The 22,927-nt window shown below is 45.2% G+C and overlaps 1 protein-coding gene across 3 annotated transcripts in view; it reads right to left on the bottom strand.

The window, feature by feature from the left end:
- Positions 1–16,187, bottom strand: part of LOC148016302 (uncharacterized) — a 48,488-nt gene extending 32,301 nt beyond the window's left edge. For all 3 annotated transcript variants that reach the window (XM_087664377.1, XM_087664379.1, XM_087664378.1), the window contains exon 1: positions 15,376–16,187. In XM_087664377.1, coding sequence (XP_087520503.1) covers positions 15,376–16,054 — 679 coding nt within the window. In that variant the 5' untranslated portion in view covers positions 16,055–16,187. The remainder of the gene's footprint in view (positions 1–15,375) is intronic.
- Positions 16,188–22,927: the final 6,740 nt, after the last annotated feature.

The raw sequence follows: 22,927 nt of genomic DNA, 5'->3' as shown, positions 1-22,927 counted from the left end.
ACCATGGCTGAACTATCAATGGCATCATATAACACACTATTGTCCATAAGAACTAGATGAGTATCACTGAGAACTAACGATCACAAACTAAGAATGAACAACTGTAATCAATCTCTGATGATCCATAGCTACAATCATAATCTGATGCAAATGTATAGTTTCAAAGCTGCATATGAAAAACCATACCAATCAACATACCATGTATCTACAATGATTAGTATACTAAATAGTGACCTCAAGGCAAACATACTGTCAACAACACTACCTTGGATGCATGCTAAATACATCCAAGATCCACTATACACTAGAGTTGTCCATCTCTAGAGGAGTGGAAGTGCTACCTCCCCCTTGAGCATCATGCAATGCTTTGGAACCCTTGCTCTGTTGAGCCTAAGGTAGCCTAATCTAAAGTTGGCTCTAACTAAAAAGCATCAAGGTAAAGTTGTAATAACTAAGGATGATCTACCAAGTCCATTTAGCATCCATTCGTGAATAGTTATGAAACTTCACCAAATACTTTATGGAAACTCTACCTTTGAGCTTGCATTCCTTATGTGCCAAAATTTGCCAGAGTACCAAAATCTTATCTAACTCCTCAACCTCAAGCAAAATTTCAGCAAACATACCCTTTGACACATACTATGAAAAGGCCTCAATAAGTTCACATGAAAAGCATTATGTATCCGCTAGTGTGGAGGCAATTTCAGCCTATATACAACATCATTGATCTTCTCCAATACCTAGAAAGGTGCATTGAAATACTGACTGAGTAAAGAAACAGTGTGCAAGGTCTCCTAGTCTAGTATGAATCAACCACAGTAATTTCTCTACAATTGATCTATAATTATACACTCATCAAAGGGCTAACCTAGGGAGATTGAGGGAAGAGTGGAGGGCTGGCTGCCAATTTATAGAAAAATAGGATTCTAGATCCTCTCCCACTTAACTCTCTCGATCTGCTCCCCATTTTAGGGTTTTGGCTAAAATAAGCCTAAAATAAGCATGTTTTGGGGCTGTTTAAGTGACTAAGTGCATTTCTTAGCACAACAAACCTATATAGTGGGAATCAAGGAAGGCATGCGAACATCCGATGTTTGTTTCTCCGACAGTGCCTTCCCAGTAGATGGAACCCTCTGAGATACATGGACACGGGAAGGACGGATTTGAGGAGATTCATCCCGTCTACGATCATGAGACTCGCGATAGTCACGTCTCCATGCAAAGGAGAGGCAAGAAAGAAGCTCCTCCTCCGAGTCATCAAAGCCTGAAAACTGGTAAGACATCCTTCAAATCTGTAATCACCGAACAAACTGCAACAAAAGACTAGCAGAATGGGCTGCCTGGGCAAAGGAGACCACAGAAAATGTTGTCACCTGCACAAGGAGAGAGAAAAATCTGCAGTCTGGAGAGAAAAAACTGCCGCCTGTCCTCCAAAAGAAGTCACCTCCTTGTCAGGTGCTAGTGCAAAACCCTAGAGTGTTGCATTTGCTGAAAACACAAGCTGCAACCACCTTGAAGGCTGTCGCCTCCACCTGCAGGAGTACCAGAACAGAAAAACGCAGGATGTGCAGGCTGCGTTTCAGCCTGAGGCTGCACCAGATGGACAGAGGGCTGACAGGCTGGTGGGTGTCCGTCTCTGCAATGGAAACTCTCCTCCGTTCTCTCCGTTAGGCGATGATACCATGTGAGAGTGCGCAATGAAGTAGGAACACGAACACACACACACACACACAGAGCGAGAGAGAGATGAAGCAAAAAATGAAGGAAGAAATACTGCACTGACTGAAATGGATTCTGGATACAAAGCTATGCACTGATCAGTCCCTGCATGCAGGCCGGAGAGTCAGTGAGGGCACTAGATCAGGCTGGAAAGATGGCAGCACCAATGTTGAAGAGGAGAAGGAGCAGTGTACGTTGGATCTGCAAGAAGTGAGTGAGAATGACTAGGGGGGCTGCTATATATAGCCCCCAATCTCCAAATCTGGCTGACCTGCTGGCGGCAGCCCAAAAACTAGCCGACTGACCAAGAAATGGACTGACTGCATAGGAAATGCCCTAATTGGGCAAACTGCCACCCAAAAAAGAAATGCACACTAAAATAGCAACACCCTAGACTGACAGAGCTCCTCTGTCTCCTGCCAAACTCTGACAGGAGCTCACAACCAGGAGATGACAGACTAACATACAAAATAGGGCAGGCTAACAATAACCCCATGTTGGAAGGAATTTGAAAGCCCCAATCTAAGTGGTAATTGAAGGTCCTAGGTATCAAGAGGAAAAATGACTACTTGAAGACAGCCATCCCCAAAGAGTAAATGGTGGGCGAAGAACTACATGATGAGTAGGTATCCCTCTAAGGGTGGAGAGATGCAGGGGCCCCCTCAGAAGTCAAAGAAGTAGGAGCCCTCGCCGAGAGCAAAGAAACAACACCCCCCTCAAAATCCCCCTTTGCGAGTGATAGGAATCTAAAAACTCATGGATCACATACTCCGAATCATCCGATGGTGAAGGAAGTGCCACCAATCGTGCTGAAGAAGGTATCTAGGGTGCCAAAGATATCAAAGAACTCCTAGAGGTGGCCTCTCGAACCTAAGTGGTCGAGGGTGTGGAAAGGTGAGGCTCACGTTGAGCCAAGGGTGCAATAGTCATCATCTCTCAATGAAGCAAACTGTGGAGCCGAAGTAGTGGAAGGTGTTGAACAACCATAGTCTCTCGAAGGAGCTGACTAACATGCAAACAATATCCAACAATCACCGTCCCTCAATGGAGTGGAATGTAGAACCGCAGGTTGTCATGGGGAGAACCATTGAACCCTAGAAGCAGTAGAAAGAACCTCGGTACCACATTGCAGTGGTCTCAAGGAGGTCGAGGTACCAGGTGATCCTCATTTGGCTCAAAAAGGACTTAGTGTGCATCGGATGCATCTTATTGCCTTGAGAATAAAAATCTAAAATGCCAATGCAGAATAAACTCTATGACCCAGAAGGGAGAGGTAGCACAATGAGTGCCTAGGGTTAGATGCATATACTCTAGCCGTGTAGTGAGCAAATGTTGATGTCAACAAGTATCGATGGTGTCCCTAGTGATACCGTGGTAGGAGCACCCAGTGGTCTGTCCATCTGCCTGTGGAGAAGGCATAGCACCAAAGTGTCAACCTGTAAAAGGGAAGGTGCGAGAGAGATGAAGAGAAGGGTATCTCCCTCTGATGCACCAAAAATAGGGGGAAATCAATAGATTGTGCCAAACCCGCAACTTGTCTTTGCCTTCTCCAATGCACAAGATCTTCGTAGCTCTCTGAGCACTTCTGTCTCTAATACAATGTTAGAATAACAGGTATGTTGTGATACCATATCAAAATATGTGACGACCCAGAGAAACAGTCAAGTTTATGGGGAGAAACACAACGTGTGTACAACAAACACTGACAGAGAAAAAACTCAAAAAACACAAAAGAATAAGATGATGAAGCACTGAATCATGCTATGTGAAGAAAAGATGATACAGTGGAACCAAAGCTCAAAAGATGACTACATTGTCCTATCTAAATCAAGCAGAGCACCTATAGGAATCTACATAGTGAAGGAAGCAAAACACGACCCCCCTGGCAATGGGCTATCGAAGTAATCACTGGAAGGTGAAGGACAACTTAAGGGAGCGGAACACAATCCTCTGATGCCGTTGGAAAAGAGGAAGATCACCAATTGTCAAGGAAGTAACATAGTCCTTAGGTGCTAGTGTCAGAGTGCAGCGGTGCGGAAGCGTAGGACTCAGAGAGAGAGAACGCAGAGAGAGAAGGGAGAGAAAGAGACAGTGGACGATGAAGATCTGCTGTATATAGAATGCTGAATACAAAGATATGCAGATATATACACGGGCGCAGTGCGCTGGACTGCGTGTCTCCACCTCGACGATGCAACCTGCTGTCCACCTCGAAGTCCGCTGCAGTCTGCACTGTCTGCTGTCTGAAATCTGTGAACAGAGACAGAATCTGCGCGTCACCGGTCTGTAATCTGCGTCAGAGAAGTGTGTGTAGACTGCTGGGAACGTCAGGTATAAATAGCCGACAACTGCTTGGAAATAGGGCGCCAGAAATGCCCAGTCGGCTGCCTTAAATGCAGCCGACTGCCTGCTGCATGTCGGACTGCCACGTGGCAGTCCGACTGTGCAATCCGACTGCATGCAGTCCACCTGGACTGCACCAAGCTGAAACCTGCCTGGCTGTGATCTCTCTAACACCCCCTCTCAGAGCCTGGGCAGGGCAGAAGCATGAGGGATCTGGAATGTCTCCGAAGCAGAGCCTGAGGAAGCGCCTTCGTAAACAAATCCGCAAGATTGTCCTCCGTCTTGCAGTACTCCACAGTGATGGTCTCATCCAGAAGCTTTTCTCGGATGAAATGGTACTGGATCTCAATGTGCTTCATCCGGGCATGAAAAACAGGGTTCCTTGCCAAGGCAATGCAACTCTCATTGTCACATCGCAGCAATGTAGGACGAGTCTGGGGACACCCAAGCTCCTCCAATAATCTCCGAAGCCACACAACCTCGCATGTGGTGGAAGACGCGGCCCGATACTCCGCCTCAATAGACGAAAGGGCTACCGTGGGCTACTTCTTGCTACTCCATGAAATAACACCTGCACCCAAAGTAAAACAGTAACCTGTAGTAGACCGCCTGTGGTCCACGTCACCGGCCCAATCCGAGTCGCTCCAACCTGCAAGTACAAGATCTGACCCATCTGTCCCTGCGGGGTAATGAATCCCTAAATCAGACGTCCCCATCAGATACCGAAGTATCCTCTGAGCAGCCTGCCAATGCACCGTCTTAGGTTCACTCATGAACCCTGCCAAGAGCCCAACAGCAAAACATAGATCAACCCTGGTGTTGAGAAGCCAAATCAAAGATCCAATCAACTGTCGATAGCGGGACGCATCCGCCAAAGGAGAAGCTAAATGGGAAGTGGCCTTCCAGTTCGGATCCATGGGAGTAGAGAGGGCCCGACAATCCTCCATCTCAAAAGACACCAAGAGCTCCTGTACATATCTCTGCCTGATAAATCTCATGGCCCAAAAAGAAATGGAGTAGACCCAAATCCATCATCTCGAACGTCCAATGTAAAGCTGACTTCGTCTCCTGGACCTGCTGTGCAGCGTCACCTGTGACAATCAAATCATCAACATATAAGACAAACAACACACAACCATCCTCGGAAGTGTGTACATACAGCTGCGGATCGGCCTTGGACCGCCGATATCCCAACTGAGACTGGAGGAACGAATCAATCTTCTCGTTCCATGCACGCGGGGCCTGCTTGAGGCCATACAAGGCCTTCTTCAACCTGTAGACTTTCCCATCTGAAGAACCAAAGCCAGGAGGCTGCTCAACATAGATCTCCTCCTTCAAATCACCATTCAGGAAGGCCGACTTCACATCCAACTGATAAACAGGCCATCTCCTATGGCCAGCCAAAGCAAGAACAGCTCTAATGGTCGCCATATGAGCTGTGGGGGCAAAAGTGTCATGACAGACAATCCCTGGGCGCTGTGCAAAACCTTTAGCAACAAGGCGAGCCTTGTGCTTATCCAAAGTACCATCACTGAGATATTTGGTCTTGAAGACCCACTTGACTCCAATCACCTTCTTCTTCGGGGGGCGTGGCACGAGTGACCAAGTGCCATTCCTCTCAATAGCCTCCAACTCAGCTTCCATAGCTTGCTTCCATGGGGCGGACTGTAAAGCCTCCTTCACGGAGGTGGGCTCTCGATCCTGCATAACACGGGACATCAAACAATAGTTGGAGCAAACAAGCTCCGTAGAATGTGCCTGGTGCCTCCGTGAACGCCGCGGACCATCCTGCGGTCCCCACTCCTCAGGAACCCCCTCGATCCCTGAATCACGGAGTGTGTCACGGGCCCAGCGAGGAGGAGGCCAAACCTCCCCTCGTCGTTCTCCATCAGCAGAAGACTCTGGAATATCCACCGGTGGTAACTCCGTAGAGGTGTCCGGTGGAACAAAAGACTCTGTGTCAGAAACAGAATCATAATCAAAAGGCACGGGCGTCACGTGGACAGCTTGTTCGAGGGTTGCCGGATATAGTGGTGAGCCAGCAGCCATGTGTCTCCTGCATTCGGGGGAAGCAGCATAGGGATGCCATTCCCCACACAGCTTCACGGCGGTCTACTTCACCGATGGAGCTAGTATCTACGGATCTATGTGGCCCTATGAGGACTCATCTCGCACTTCATGCTGATCGTGGATGACTATAGCAGGATGACATGGGCCTACTTTTTGGCACTAAAGTCAGAAGTTTTCTCGCACTTCAAGGATTGGCTTCTCTTTGAGGAGAACCGATCAGGCCGGAAGTTGAAGACCTTGCGATCCGACAAGGGAGGTGAATTTGTGTCTAATGAGTTTGCTCGGTTTTGTGCAGATAGAGGAATTCACCAGGAGTTTGCCAATACCAATACTCCTCAAGAAAATGGTATTCTTGAACGGAAGAACCGCAGTGTGATCGAGATGGCGCGCACCATGATGGAGCACCGACAGACCCCTCAGGTTCTGTGGGCCGAGGCTGTGGCTACTGCAGTCCACATCCTTAATCGAATCCCCTACTTCGGCCGTGGAAGGGATGACTCCATTTGAGGCTTATTTTGGGACGAAGCCAGATGTTTCTTACTTTCGGGTCTTTGGGTGTGATGTCTATGCTCACATTCCCAAGGCTCACCGTGATAAATTTGAAGCAGCTTCCCGAAAACAGGTATTTGTTGGCTACAGCTCCCAGTCCCAAGGCTACCGACTGTATGATCCCGTCAAGCGGGATGTGTACACTAGCCGTGATGTGCGGTTTGTGGAGGTTCCGGCTACTTCAACGGGTGAGGAGCATCCCGTTCTTGGAGATCCAGGGGAGAGTTGGGCTCCTTCTTCTTGGTGTCCTTCGTGTCTTTGTCAGGGCAATCCTTCTTCCAATGGCCAGTCTTTCCACAAATATGGCATGTGGAGTCTTTGTCCTTGTCCTTCTTGGACTTGTTATCCCCCTTCTTCTTCTTTTGGTCCTTCCCCTTCTTCTGAGAGGCTTGACCTGTCAACGCCTCCGTCTTGGAAACATTCTGTCCACTGTTCCTCTTGGTCCAAGACCATAGGAACCAACTCTTCCCACCGAAGAGTAGACTCTCGCCCAGAAGCAATGAGGGCAGAGTAAAATGTACCGAATCGTGGCGGCAACTGGGACAGTAGTGTGATCGCCATGTCTTCGGAGGAAATCGGCTTCCCCGCATTCTGAACCTGCATCTGTAGCTGCCTTAGCTTGTTAATGTGTTCCCTTAGCGAAGAAGACTTATTTACGGACAAGGTCCGCATCTGTACCTCCAAAGAAACCCGCTTCATTAGGGTCATCCGATTGTACATCTGATCAAGCTCCAGCCATATCTCCCGAGCCACCGTCAAGTGCTCGATGTGAGCGATCACAGCTGTAGTGCATGATAAAAAAAGAAAGGATCGAATCCTGGCATTCAGTTTGTCCCAATGAGACTGGGCCTTGGCCAACTCCGCACGAGCATCGGAAGAGAGTTTGGACTCATCTCTTACCGAGGGCCGGTCAATCTCCTCCTGTACCAACTCCGCCAAATCATAGGACTCAAGAATGGCCAACATCATGACTCGCCAAATGCGGTAGTTGTCGCCATCGAGCTTCTGATCTGTAGGAAGAGCCGGTAAGACAGGCACCTTCCGGTCCATAATCGCCTGGAACTCCAAGTCCATCTCTATAGACATCTTCACCTGCAATGCCTTCACAAACGCAAAAGCAGCCCCCTCTGACTGGGAAAACTCAGCCTGCTAAGGCTCTTCCGCGTCCTGATCCTTCTTCACCCGCCGGAGGCGATGAAAAAGCAGAACCTGCACTTGTAGGCTGAAAACTCAAACTTCCTCCGCGTCAAACAGCAGTAAACAGCAGCAAATCCACCACCTGTACTCCTTTCCTGTGCGCCCACACTTGTTTCAGCCTTGTTCCAAGGCGCAGCCCTCCTGTCTGCCCTTAAACGCAAAAAACGCAAATTTGTGTCGCGATGGAAACTCCTCTTCAGGTTGATTCTGCGCTCAATCAGCCCTCAAACACTGCTCTGATACCATGTCAGAGTGCAGCGGTGCGGAAGCGTAGGACTCAGAGAGAGAGAACGCAGAGAGAGAAGGGAGAGAAAGAGACAGTGGACGATGAAGATCTGCTGTATATAGAATGCTGAATACAAAGATATGCAGATATATACACGGGCGCAGTGCGCTGGACTGCGTGTCTCCACCTCGACGATGCAACCTGCTGTCCACCTCGAAGTCCGCTGCAGTCTGCACTGTCTGCTGTCTGAAATCTGTGAACAGAGACAGAATCTGCGCGTCACCGGTCTGTAATCTGCGTCAGAGAAGTGTGTGTAGACTGCTGGGAACGTCGGGTATAAATAGCCGACAACTGCCTGGAAATAGGGCGCCAGAAATGCCCAGTCGGCTGCATTAAATGCAGCCGACTGCCTGCTGCAGGTCGGACTGCCACGTGGCAGTCCGACTGTGCAGTCCGACTGCATGCAGTCCGACTGGACTGCACCAGGCTGAAACCTGCCTGGCTGTGATCTCTCTAACAGCTAGGAAGTGGGCCAGGCTACAAAACGCAATGGTAGGACCCCGCAATAGAATGGAGCGATAGAACACGGCAGTAGAATGCCATAGTAGAACACGGCAATAGAACGTTGTAGTAGAATGTAAACACAGCAGTAGAACATTGCACTAGAATGTAGCACTAAAACACAGCAATAGAACGCCGCAATAGAACATAGCATAAAATGCCGCAGTAAAACACCAAGTGGAAATGGTGGATGGTAACCACAAGCTACAATGTCCTCTGATAGGGGTATAAGTAGGAGTGGCCAAAGAGAGAAGGGTATTAGAATGACGAAAGGAGAGTGATGGAGAACGATTGAAGGAATGAATGTGGAATGATGGTGTGTAAATGAGGGGAGAGGTGGCCTATATATAGGCCTTGGCGAGTCTAGGGTGGCACACCACTGTGTGGGCGCCCATTGAAAAATGCCCAAAATTGAGGGCACAAGCGCTTTTTGGGGCTATCAATGCAAAACCCTAACTCAAGTGAATAACTAAAGAAGTGGTCTCTCAACATGCTCGCCTACAACCAAGGACCTCTCCAATTTTGTCACCTACTGGAAAATTAATGATTGATGGCTCAAAACTTCAATTTTTGAACAAGCCACAAGACACCACAAGTCATTTCAAAGGCCCTTTTAATGCTCTAGGCCGTAGCTAACACGAGGCACCCACAAATACCTATCCATCATAACTTACACAACTTTTGCCAATGTCCCCCAATACATAACTTAGGTTTTGGACTTGTCACCATGCCTTGACTAACTTTCACTTCACATGTGCACCTCAAATGTGCAAAACTTAATAATGCCAAAGCTAAGCATTAAAAATACACGTCACCATGGCAGTTCAAGCAAGAGAAACCAGATCAAATTAAGGATAAGAGAGAGGAACAATATGAAAAGTGATTGTAGTGAATGTAGGCACAACAATCAACACATGTAGACCTTCCCTCTGATGTGTAAATCAAGCTGAAAGCACAAAAACGAGAAAAACACAGGCAGTGTCTCCCTTCAAGGGAGAAAAAAAAAAGGGAAACTGACTGTACAAAATATGAAAATGTTCTGTTCAGCATAGACAATGGCAGGGCTGAAGAAAACTCAAGATCTAGCAGTGAAAACACACAGTTCAGCACTGAAAATGCAAGGTAAACAGGCCACCCAACAGCTGTAATGCCCAGCTGTCTAATGAGGCACCCAGGCCAGCACGATCAAGAGAGCAGCAGAATGCAATGATTGTAACAATCAAAAAGAGTGATCAGACTTGAAAAAACAATCAGAAAATACTAACAGCATCACAACCAATCAGAAAATACTGACGGAATTGTTGGGTATTTCACTCACGCCTCACTTACGCCTACGCTCACATAGGAGTGCCAGTGATTAGTAGGACACGGGGGCACTTTTTACTCTCGGTAGGAGAGGTTTTTTCTATGAGAGTGCGCTGCGGAAGAGGGAATACGAACACGGCGGGAGAGAGAGAGAGAGAGAGAGAGAGAGAGAAAGCAGAAAATAAGGAAGAGAAATCTGCATTGACTGAATAAATGCTTAATACAAATAGGAAGGCGAAAGGAGACTGATCAGTCCCTGCACGCAGCCCACAGCGTCAGTGAGGGCACCAGATCAGGCTAATGATAATGGCACCACCACCACGGGGGAGAAGGAGTGTCGGAATCTGCAAGAAGACAAGTGATCAAGTGGGGAGGAGGGCTGCCTATAAATAGGCAAAAGGACAAACCCTAACCCTAACCCTAAAATGTGCGCAAACCCTAAAAATGCCCTAAAATGGGCGCCCCACATCAATGACCAAAAAAGTGGCCGGGCAGCCAATGGCTGCCCACTAAAAGAGGCCAAAAAGAAATACACATCCTAAGACAGCCAATCAAGAGTGACTAGCCTCCCCCATCATAACACATGACAGACATGTCAGAGCTCCTAATGTCCTCGTCTAACTCAGACTGAGGCTCACAGGCAGGAGATGACAAGGCATGACAAACATGACTGCTAACATTTTCCCCCAAACTTATGGTATTATTTCGTGTGTGCTTATGATACACTTACAGGCACTTCCCGTGTTCAGGTGTGAACACCCCCCTACAACCCTAAGGTTTAAGGGTTGTACCTTGCACTTTCAATTTACACTCTTTCAGTCTATCGCATTGGATGCCGTGCTTCACTCTCTACTGTCTACTGGTTTTCTGTGCTGAGCTTCGATCATGTCCTCCCTCACATTCGGAATCACAACCAAGATGCTTGGGCTCAGATACCATGTTAGAAAAATGTGGAGCAATAGAAGCAAAGAGATGGAGCTGCTACAAACACAAAGGACTGAACAAAACAACAAGAACACATGAACCCAAAGACAATGAGCTCTGGAAACACACGGATTGTAGGCAATCAACAGAGTGCTACCAATCTCCCTCTCTCCATCAAGATGTAGTGTGCAAGTATGAATGAATGCAAGATGGAAGAGAGGCAACTTTTATATAGGCTGAAATCATACAAACAATAAACAGGTCAGCCGCCATTTCAGAAACGAAATGCACTCAAATAGCGTGCCCATACAGCCATGATATGTACATCGCTAACCATAGAGACAGGGAACACCCGTTCTGGCGCATAGGAACGGATTAACACGTTCCGGGAGGTACGAGCCCAGGAAACGCTGGAGAAATGTTTCCTCCCGTTCCCTGGCCATTCCCTGTTTGGAACAGCCGTTCTAGCCAAGGTGATTTTTAATTTTATTTTTTTTTTAAGTCGGCAGCCCGCTACTCCCGCCTATTGTCGCCCGCTACTCTCCCGCCTGCGCGTCGCCCGCCTGCTTCTCCACGTTCCGCTTGTCGCCCGCTCCTGCTAGTCGCCCGCCTGTCGCCTGCGTGGAGAGTCGCCCGCCTGTCGCCCGCTTCTCCACACTCCCGCCTGCTCCCGCTCCGCCTGCTCCCGCTCCCGCTCCCGCTCCTGCTCCTACTCCTGCTCCTACGCCTACTCCCGCTTCACTCGCCTGCAGGCTACTCCCCCTGCCACACCTACCTCGCAAAGGCCGTGGGCGTGCCTACTTCTGCCCACCTGACTCTCCCACCTGCCTCTCCCGCCTACGTCGCGTGCGGCACACGGTACACCTCGGTCCTCTATTGATTGCTTGGCCTGACTCCCGCCCGCGATTAGGTGAGGTCCGAGGAATCTAGATTCTCGATACACATGTTGAAATTTTGGCCTTCTGCAATTTCATTGGACTTTCAACTTTGGTTGAAATTTTTGCAATTTCATTGAACTTTGACGCATGGATGTTGAAATGTTGGCTGCAAATTTCTGTAATTTCATTGAAGTTTACTGATCATTTGTCACTTCTATATAGATGGCAGCATTGACATCTATGGGATCTTCATCATCCTCAACAGGTACTTCGTCAACAACTAGACAAAGTCGAAGCACTACTTGGTCATGGTGGGATGAGGTAGATGCAGGGGTGCCATCAAGAGGTGGAGGGGCTCGCCCTTGGAAATGCAAACTTTGCCCTTATGCTCGCACTAGTGGGGCTGATAAAGTGAGAGCCCATCTTCTACATGAGGAGGGGAAAGAGATGCGTTTTTGCATCAATGTATCAATTGAGAAAAGGCAGAAGTTACTTCACCGCATAGCCACTTCTATGGGGAATTCACATGCCAGGAGGACGCCAAATATAGCAGTGGATCCAACAACATGGACTCCAAGGCCAGCAGGGCATGGTGCTTCATGCAGAAGACCACCAGGATTAGTGGCTACGCAGCCTTCTCGTGGGCCATCAATGGCAACAAGTCGTGGTGTTAAACAGAGTTCATTGCACACTTAATGGGAACCAAAGAAAAAAGAGGAAACAGATATAGCAGTGGCACGCTTTTTTTACCATGACCATATTGCATTCAAATCAGCCAGGTCACCTTATTTTTTAAATATGGTGACAAAGATTGCAGAGTATGGACCCACATATAAGCCCCCTTCATCAGAAACTATCAAGACTACATTGCTTCAAAAGGAGAAAGTAGCCATAGAGATTGCAACAGCAAATATTCGCAATCAATGGGCAAGAAATGGAGTGACATTGATAGCAGATGGATGGAGTGACACACGCCATAGGTCCATACATGGTGTTGTTGCATATTCTCGTGGAGATGTATACTTCATTGGTAGTCATGATGCTTCAGAAACTGGAAAGAGTGTAAATGTATTGGCATCCGAGTGGTGCGAGGCAGTGCAGGCTGTTGGGGCAGAAAATGTAGTGCAGTTTGTGGCAAATGGTGAACCTACAAACAAGGCAGCAGGAAACATTTTAATGGCAATGTATCCACATATCACCTTTAGTCCATACATGGCGCATTGCTTGAATAACTTGTTGAAGGATATTGGGGACTTGCCATGGATTGCATCTCTTGTTGCGAAAGGCAACAAGATTATCACATTTATATGTAATCATCAGTACTTGCATGCTGAGTTTCGCAAGAGAAGTGACAAAGAACTTCTTAAATACTCGGATACACGATTTGCATATAACTTTCTTATGCTTGGTCGATTGCACTATTGCAAAGGTGCAATTAGGGAGCTATTTGCTAGTGATGAGTATGAAAATTGGACTGGGGCTGCCACTGCTACTGCTATGTTATGTAATGCATATGTTTCTGATAGAGATTTTTGGGATGAGGTTAATCGCACCAACCAAATGGTTGATCCTATTATGCACATGTTGAGACTTGCAAATGGCATGGATCCATGCATTGGGAAGATCTATGAAGGTATGGATCGCATGATTGAGAGGTTGGAGAGTTTGGAACCAAATGCAGATAGGTATGAGCAGATCAAGGAGTTATGCATCAACAGATGGAATGAGTATGACTCTCCTATGCATGCTACAGCATATGTGCTTGATCCTAAGTTTCAAGGAAAGATGCAAGAAAGAGACCTTGAGGTGGTCAAGGCTTGGAACACATTGCTTGCAAGGCTTTATCCCAACCATGAAATGCAACGCAAAATTAAAAATCAACTCTCTGTATATCGGCAAACATTAGGGATGTTTGGTACAGAGGATGCACTAGAGAACAGGACAAATATTGGGGCTGCTTTATGGTGGGAGGACTACGGGGCAAAAGCTCCAGAGTTGCAGAGTTTGGCTACTCGTATTCTTAGCTAAACAATTAGCTCTTCTTGTTTAGAGCAACTATGGAGCTCATTCAATCACATTCACTCAAAGAAGAGAAATCGTCTTGGTACAATGAAGACGAATGACCTAGTTTATGTGAGCTCCAATCTTCGCTTGCTAGCTCGTACATCAGTTGCAAAGGCTGATTCTTTTATATGTTGGAAAAAAGATGACAATGATGATGATGGTGATGATGATGATGGGCAGGATGTTGTTCAGCAGGATGAGCATTCAGGCACAGTGGAGCCATCTATGAATCAGAGCACTTAGTAGCTAGCCTTTTGGAACTTTAGAGTATTGACTTGGAAATTGGAGCTCTTGTAACTTGGATCTTTACTATTTAGGCTTTAAAGTTTAGTGCATATTTTGTGTTTTTGCAATGCACACTTGTTGCCAGTTGGACTTATGCAACATTGTTGATTACAATGTTGAATTATGAATGCGACAATCCATTGCTGGTTACAATGTTTTGAATCTTTATTATTGTTGAAACTTGATTATTATGTCTCTCTCTCTCTCTCTCTCTCTCTCTCTCTCTCTCTCTCTCTCTCTCTCTCTCTCTCTCTATCTATCTATCTCTCTCTCTCTCTCTCTCTCTCTCTCTCTCTCTCTCTCTCTCTCTCTCTCTCTCTCTCTCTATATATATATATATATATATATATACCGTTCCCTCACTTTGGGCGTTCCCCCTGTTCCAGGGGGTCCCGTTCCCCATTCCTGGTAACTATGTCGCTAACAATATGGTCCACAAGGTAGGGTAGTCAACTGGCCATGTCTACAGTTGATTTCAGTTAATGAGCGTTGATTTCAGCTAATGAGCATTTATACCTTAATGCACCAAACCTTGATGCCTCCTACAATCCACCCTTGATGGGGTCACCTACAATCTCAACATGCTTTTGAAAGCATAAAACGTAAGGTTCTTACAGTTAACCTTGCAACTGAGCTCTTGCATTGTGAAGATGTTCCAAAACCATCCCTGAGGAGTCGTGCCTATGTAGAATTGAGAGTTGGTATAGTACAAATGTCCATAAAGACTCTGCAATGTTCATAAAGGAGCCCTTATGTCAAAACTTCTAACCTTGTCCAAGCCACAGCCTCTAAGCAACAACAAGAAGATGGATACTGATATTGGAGGGAACCAAAGTGAGAAATGTAAGGGGACATAATGGCTACTGCCTAGGAAATCTATAAACAGGGAGGATGCACCATCCCGAAGTCTTCCCAAGCCTGATCAACTGCTTGGTAGCATAATCAATGCATCATTCCAAGTCTTCCTAAGTTAGATCAACACCTTCTATGCAATAAGCCTTTAGCATAATCAATGCATCATTCCAAAGTCTTCCTGAGTTAGATCAACACCTTCTATGCAATAAGCCTTTACCATAAGTCAACATCATTTCTCTGAATATCAAACAATTTTACACAACTTTTTCTGTGACTTGTCACCGTTGAACTGTTTTGTACAGTGACTTTTTAATCTGATTCTGGGAATCACAGTTAAATGAAAAACTAATACATGTTTGTCTTTTTATATACTGAAAGTGGCTGAAGTCTATGAATAACCTTCGTGCTGTCTTATATGCTCGTCTACCCCCCTGGATTCTGCACAGGTTTCAGGATCTTCTGCGTCTTCTGGACCATTGCCTTCCTGCGTGGTAGCATCCGAATCATTCACCGTATTCTGGTCAGCATCCTCAATTTCACCTTTTTTCTGTGATTCAGTAGCATCGATGAGTGTGGGACCCACATGATCTGTAACAGCATTCTGTGATGTCCTTCCATTCACGTCAATAAGCGCAGCATCCTGCATAATCGAGACCACATCCCGTGATGTTCTTCTATTCTCATCATTAAGGGCCTTCTGTGATATTCTTCTATTCACGTCATTAAGAGCAGCATCCTGTGCTGTGTTGACAAATGATGAGTGGCCATCATCCTGAATATCGTGGCCATCGTCATCCTGCAGCAACTGCGTGTCGCCAGTCACTCCTTCAACATCATTGAGAGCTGTAAGGGTGCCGCCATCGATGAGGATCTGAGTGTCGTGGTGGGCATGGTGAGGGAGGGACAGCGTGACGGGGACCGTATGGAGGGGCAAGGTCGGAGAGGTTTGAGTCTGAATCTGCGTTGCGGGCTGCATCTGGGTAGCCATGTCTCGGGTGAAGGTCGCCTGCGAGAACCTCTGGCTGTGGCTTTGGCTTTGGCTTCGGCTTTGGCTTTCTCTCCGTTTCTTCCTCGGCATGTTGTGAGCAGAGACAGCCTAATTGTGCTGTTGCAGGTTTCCACCCAAGAGGTATTTTTTCCTGATGGCGATGGCGATGGCGATGGCGATGTTCATGGACCTGTAAGGTGATTATGTTATTGAAATGGGAGAGGAGTCTTACTCGAGGCTTGTTGGAGAAGCACAATCGTAACTTCGCCAGAGTGGCCATCCACGTGGCATCGCCATAGGCGTTTCCCTCACAATTTGAAAAGTAGCGTGGGTTCACACGAGACGCATCCCACACGCCGTGCTTGGCAAGAATGCTTAGTATTTTAATGTATTAGTCGCCTCCTATGGAGAGGTCTGAGGGTTTCAATGCAATCCATTGCATTTAGAGTCAAGGCAAGGAGCTAAACTTGTATGCAAATGACCGCCTCTAACAAATGAGCGAGAAAAGGTGTTCAAAGTGAAAGTGTATAAAATATTGAAGGTGGGATGTATTTATCACGTGGAATATTCACAGCAGGTGACCCTTAATGTCATTCAAGTGTCACACTAGAGGATGGAAAATTGTGTGGGTTCAAACCCCTAAATGCTACTACAAAAAGAGACTATTATCCATTGCCCTATTGATGAGACTTTAGATGAGGTAGCAATCTATGAGAGGTACAATTTTTGTGATGGATATTTGAGGGATGTTCACAGCTTTTTTAGTAGGCAACTACTTGTAAATATCAAAAAGGGACAACTTATATTACAGCATGAGGATGTTTTGTTGTAGAACTTTCAATCCCCGTGGTGTAATGGGCCAACTTTTAATCTCCATGGGAATTCCGATGGGCATTATGCAAGCACAAAAGTTGTTGGGCATTTTCCCACATGGGAAAAATGGCTCTTTTCCCTCTTTTTCAACCATAGTGTTTAACTGCATGAACTTCTACTAAGGAGGAACTGCACACCTAGCTAGTTACAATTGGGGGCAAGGGGCCTACATGCTTGATACTTCACATGCATCATCTATGCCACAAGAAGTTTCGAACCTTTTCCCATGTGAGCAAGGGGGCTCCTTCCTCTTCTTTCTCTCCATATTGTTCAACATCATGATCTTCTACTTGAGAGTCGACGCAGAATTGACCAAACCTAAGGTGAAAGATTGGATTGAACGATTCTTCAGAGTTAGAGTGAAGGGTATGAATAGCTATTGATTACCAAATAAGAAGAAAAAAAAACCATTGGAATCCTTCTAGATACAGCAATGGGTCCTTGTATGATGCAATGCAGGAAAATTCTATTAAATGATAGAAAGATAAATAGAGGAATTGGTATGAAACTAGCCTATTGGATGTATGCCAGTCAGGGGTAGGGGATTGTCGACCCCAACCGCTAGGGGCAATAACCCCTTGCCCACAATCACATCTAGCTAGATATCAAGTCCCTTCTTTACACAAGCTCACAATGTCATAATTGACAAAGCGGGAATGATGGTGGAAGTTTGTCTAAAACTTCTTGTGATGCCTCTTTTCAATTCCACGACTTTTGCTAGCCCCTCAAAATTTACACTAAGACTTAATGAAACCTTGTAACTTTTGGCTTTCCCTCTTTCACATTTGCAAGAAGCTTGTGTCCATGGCAAATTTTGGGCCTAGTTATGTGACCACAATAAAAGGAATATGTTTACTTGCCGTTCTAAAGTGTGCCATCAATGTAGAAGTCACGAGCGTGATTCTACTCTGGACAAGACCCTGAATATGTATTTTTCAATATAAATGATATTTTAAAAATAAAAATAAGGTTTCACTTATAGGCTCGATTGCACTCCATATTGCCTATCTACTCATCACCTCGTATTTGATATATTTTTAAAACGTAACATTCCTACCATATGCACCTTGGGAAGTTACATACATACACACACACATACACGCATACATACATGTGTATGTAGAGCGTATTTCTACAATGGACAAGACCCCAAATATGTATTTTAAAATAAAAATAAGGTTCCACTTGTAGGCTCAATTGCACAACATATTGCCTATCTACTCAATCACCTCATATTTGATATATTTTTAAAACGTAACATTCCTACCATATGCACCTTGGGGAGTTACAAACAAGCATAAATACATACATACAGCCCTCATCTGTTACAATCCAAGTAGCATGATTTTATGGTGCCATAGCCTTTTTGACTCTTTGTTGGAATACTTGAGTAGTAGAATCCATAAAATTGTTCCAAAACATGCTTATCAAGAACATAGTCCATAACTTCTGGATTTTCAAGGCTTGCAGGATTCGGATATGTTAGGAGAGACTACATAGACGTGAGAATGTTGGAGACATTATGACAAGGAGACCATGCATCCTAAGTCATATGCATACATAGTGTACCTTTGCTGTGAACATTAGGATGGAACACTGCTGAGCCTGTACAAACTTTAGCATCCTGATGCAACACTACTATAAACATTAGCATCTTGAGTAATATCCATACATAGTGTACCTTCGTTATAAATGCACACTGTTGAGCCTATACAAACTGTGTTTAGTGCAATGTGCCAAGCACTGCAAATATAGATCATACCCCAAATGCATCCTTGCATTTGTTTATGTTTGGGATGAATGGTCTGTATTTCTTGAAAGGCTAGGTGGCATGTGAAATAAAAGGACAAATCAAACCATGGAGGATATGCTTTGTGCATATGCCTCCCATATACATAGTTGTCTCTGTATGGCACATATCTGTACCGTACTGCACCATACGTATTCGTATGATAAAACATGGCCACTTTTGTTGCCGCGTCTGTGCATCCTCCTGCATTTTGTTGTGCTTTAATCCTGTGTGTTTCACTTGCATGGCACTTTTTTTTTTGGGGGGGGGGGGGGGGGATGGGAAGCCTTGGATATCTCATCTCACTCCCTTTTCCAGCTATGCACCCCCCCCCCCCCCCCCCAGCCCTCCTTGGATTCCATCCAACTGGCAGCCCCCTTTGATTGTTGACCCCTCTTTGATTGTTTGACCCTTCTCTTATCTGCAAAAGGTGCTCCTCTCCTCCATGCTTCAACACCAATTCAGTAAGCATTTACTATTCTCATCTTCCTCTCTTGGATATTGAATTGACTTGTGATTTGTCATTCTCATCTCCCATCATCTCTTTCTCACACCCTATCAAAGCATTTTCCATTCTCAAATCTCATCTCCCATTCCCTCTATCTCGCACCCTATCAAAGCATTTGCCATTCTCATCTCCCATCCCCTCTCTCTCACTCTTGCTCTTTCAACTTTACCGGAACCCTTGGGCCTCTCCCTCTCTTTCAACTTTCAAGTTTCAAGAGTCGAGACTGAAGCCTCTCTCTCTCTCTCTCTCTCTCTCTCTCTCTCTCTCTCTCTCTCTCTCTCTCTCTCTCTCTCTCTCTCTCTCTCTCTCTCTCTCTCTCTCTCTCTCTCTGTGGGGCCTTTTCATCCATCATCAGCACCATGACTCGTGAGAAGCACGAGGCCTTCAATTTGCACACGATCCATGTAGAGATGGACACAAAGAAGTCCAACTCCCAGTATTGGACGTGCAAGTATTGCTGGAAGTGTTATATAAGTGGTGCAACCCGGCTTCTCCAACATCTTTCCAAGATGGGGGGCAAGTTGCTCCATGTAAGGAGATTCCTCAAAACATTGCGGAGGAGATTCTCTCCAAGATGAGAGGGGGATCCACAAGAGGAGGAAGTGGCTTATCAGCACCAACTCCTATAGCTACTGATGAGCAAGCATCAAATGTTGGCGTATCTTCAATTGATGCGAGAGATGTTGGGAATAAAGGGCCATCAAAACAATTGGGGTTCCATTGCCTCCATATGTGAAACTCAGTGCAGAGGACAGCCCTACATTTGATGATGAGAAGGCTGAAATGGCCAAGATACCATATGCTTCAGCTATTGGCAGTTTGATGTATGCTACGGTTGCTACACGTCCTGACATTGCTTTTGCAGTGGGAGTGGTTAGCAGATACATGGCAACCTCTGGCAAGAAGCATTGGGATGCGCATGCATGCATATATCATGCATGCATGGCATGTCATGTGATAGGAAGTAGCACACAATATGATCAAGTTGTGCATTTAGGGCAGGTACACACTACCCCGAAAAGCTGGGGTAGCATGCAATCTATCCTTTACTACCTTTGCACACTAACTTGCAAATAGCTTTTCACAAAACGACAGATGGCCTAGTGGTAATGATGCCTTTAACCATCACCCATTGGCAGTGGTTCAATTGTTGTCAGCTGCAGCATACTTTTTTAATGAATGGAATTTGTCACCTAGTGTGTTGGGCGTGGACGAGATTTAGGACGGGGGAGATCCCCTGCCCAAAAGTGTCTGGCGTTCGTGAATTTTGCGGCCTGTTATAACACAACATGTCATCGGTGGACGCTCTCTTTTTTTGGAAATGATCATCCACATTGCGGTGTGTAACCGGCCTTAGTTGTCACTTAAGTAAGCTTTGCATGGTTTATATTATATTACTCCATATAATTGTTTGTATATTTATTGTCCTTTTTCTTTAAAATAAAAGTGGTTCTATGAAAGGGCTTACATGTACATGCATCTATCCCATGCATGTATCTCTATAGTTTGACCCCTCACAGTATTTCATTTGTGTGGTTCATACTATTGGTTATATATGTGTATGTTTGTACATAAGTTACATGCATATATAAATGTGTGTGTGTGTGCTAGTGCAAGTAATTGGAAACCATAGCAAAGGAGGACTCAATTATGTCAAAGTGGACATCCACAAGAATGAAAAGTGGATTCCTACTTATGCAAACCATGGACAAAGATGTTGTCCATCACCACCATAAAAAGAAAACATGCTCCATGCAGCTCACCTAGCCTCCTGATGAACTAGCCTTATCCATCTAAAAGTGGATTCCTACTTATGCAAACCATGGACAAAGATGTTGTCCATCACCACCATAAAAAGAAAACATGCTCCATGCAGCTCACCTAGCCTCCTGATGAACTAGCCTTATCCATCTATCATCTAGCAACTCAATTATTTTTGCTAAGTGGGTTCATCCATCATTGTACGAGGAGGCCAAATTTATCATGGCAATTATTCTCAACTAAGTAACTTTGGATGCTCTTTAGTTTCTACCACTTGGCTGCTTTACCTTTTTGAGTAGCTTTCTTAGAGATAATGCTCATTTGGAAGATGCTCATCATTGTCAAATGTCTAAGCATCTAGCACGTAGGTCCTAAATCATCTTTCTATGGAATCTTCGTGTGTCCTTTAAAACCTCAATTTTCTTTGCAAGATTATATAAAGTGTTGAGAATATTACATATCATTTGCAAGTATCGCCCTTTTTTTTGAGATGTAAGGACTCAACATGCCGTACATAGAATTTTCATATTCTTCAAGCGTAATTACAATCTTTGTCAACTCTTTTAACTCACATTGTCTTCCCATAAAAAACTCTACTTGTTCTAGACAACTACCTTTCTCTACTCTTGATCATCAGAAAATATGATGACAAATCCATGAAGTACATAACTCATAAAGTACCTTGAACCAAAACTGTATTCCTATTCTATGAACCTTGAAGTTAGAACACTACTCAAAAATTACCTTTGAGAAATATTTGAATAAGGAATTTTGGTTATAAATTTATATATATGATGGGGAATGGACAAGGGTAGGGTTCTAATTATAAGTATTTGAGGAGATCTAGCTAGTAGACACATCATGACAAAGATTTGATACGCAAATCTCTCTCTCTCTCTCTCTCTCTCTCTCTCTCTCTCTCTCTCTCTCTCTCTCTCTCTCTCTCTCTCTCTTTGCGCATATCCCCCAAATAATTAAAAACATGGAAACAGATACAATGCTAGGTGCAATATTGCCCAGTACTAAGAGAGGACTTTAATTTTAGCATGTGTTTGATTGCATATATCTTCTTTTTTGTCCAAACTCGACTTCTAAATCTTGTGTTTCCCCCTTGTCTTTGTGGGTTGATATTGTTTTCAACCTAGGTAGTTCTTGCTCTACTCTCCTTTCGGCAACTTTGTAGTGAACAATTTTCCCCACCACCTTTCAAATAATTGCCCATCGTAATTGTACAGTTAGGGTGAAACAAGCATTATGTCATGAATAGATATTGAAGATGCAAATCTCTCTCTCTCTCTCTCTCTCTCTCTCTCTCTCTCTCTCTCAACCATCAAGACCCTATGGATCACTTATCAAGTCAAGTGTTTTAAGCGAGTGGCAATGGCTACCTCTCGCATCGATGTGTATACTCTCCCACAATGGATGTAGTGAGGTTACCATTGAATACAATCACTGTAGTCCTCTTTCTCGAATCCTTCCATGACTCTATGATTCGAGGTGCTAGCTCAAGCAAGCTCCATCTCCATGCTCCAACCTCCAACCTCCATAGCCATGAGTGCGAGAAAAGAGAAGAGAAGAAGTAGAAGATGAAGAGGAGAAGAAGAGCTTCTCCACAGTCCCTCACTCTCACATAGTCACACACACTCTCTCTCCGACTCCCTCTCTCACGCACAAATAGAATGCAAGAACAAGAACATGAAGAGAGCCAGTTTACACACACACACACACACACACGCACACACACACACAAACACACACCCCAAGAATGAGCTTGTCCATTCACTTTTTGGCTTTTATGCACACCCTTATCCCCTTGGGCACCCAATCCATTTCCATGTCTGGCCATCCGGCCTTTGTCCTCTTTTTCACTCCTTTCCTATTCTTTCCTATTCTCATGGCTCCTTTACATGCGCCTTTTCATTTACAACTTGCACAAGAGGGAACCTGGCACTCTTTTACAAAGGATTAAAATGCACTTTATCTCTTGTGTGCCCTGTTCTTGATTTTTAAAAAATTTCCATGCTTCTTGGTC

This window comes from Lygodium microphyllum, chromosome 23 (assembly GCF_053477565.2).
Source record: "Lygodium microphyllum isolate KBCC chromosome 23, Lygodium_microphyllum_v1.1.10, whole genome shotgun sequence".
In the NCBI taxonomy this organism is placed as follows: Eukaryota; Viridiplantae; Streptophyta; class Polypodiopsida; order Schizaeales; family Lygodiaceae; genus Lygodium; species Lygodium microphyllum.
Note: the sequence above shows the minus strand (reverse complement) of the source record. Positions and strands in the feature narration are given on the sequence as shown.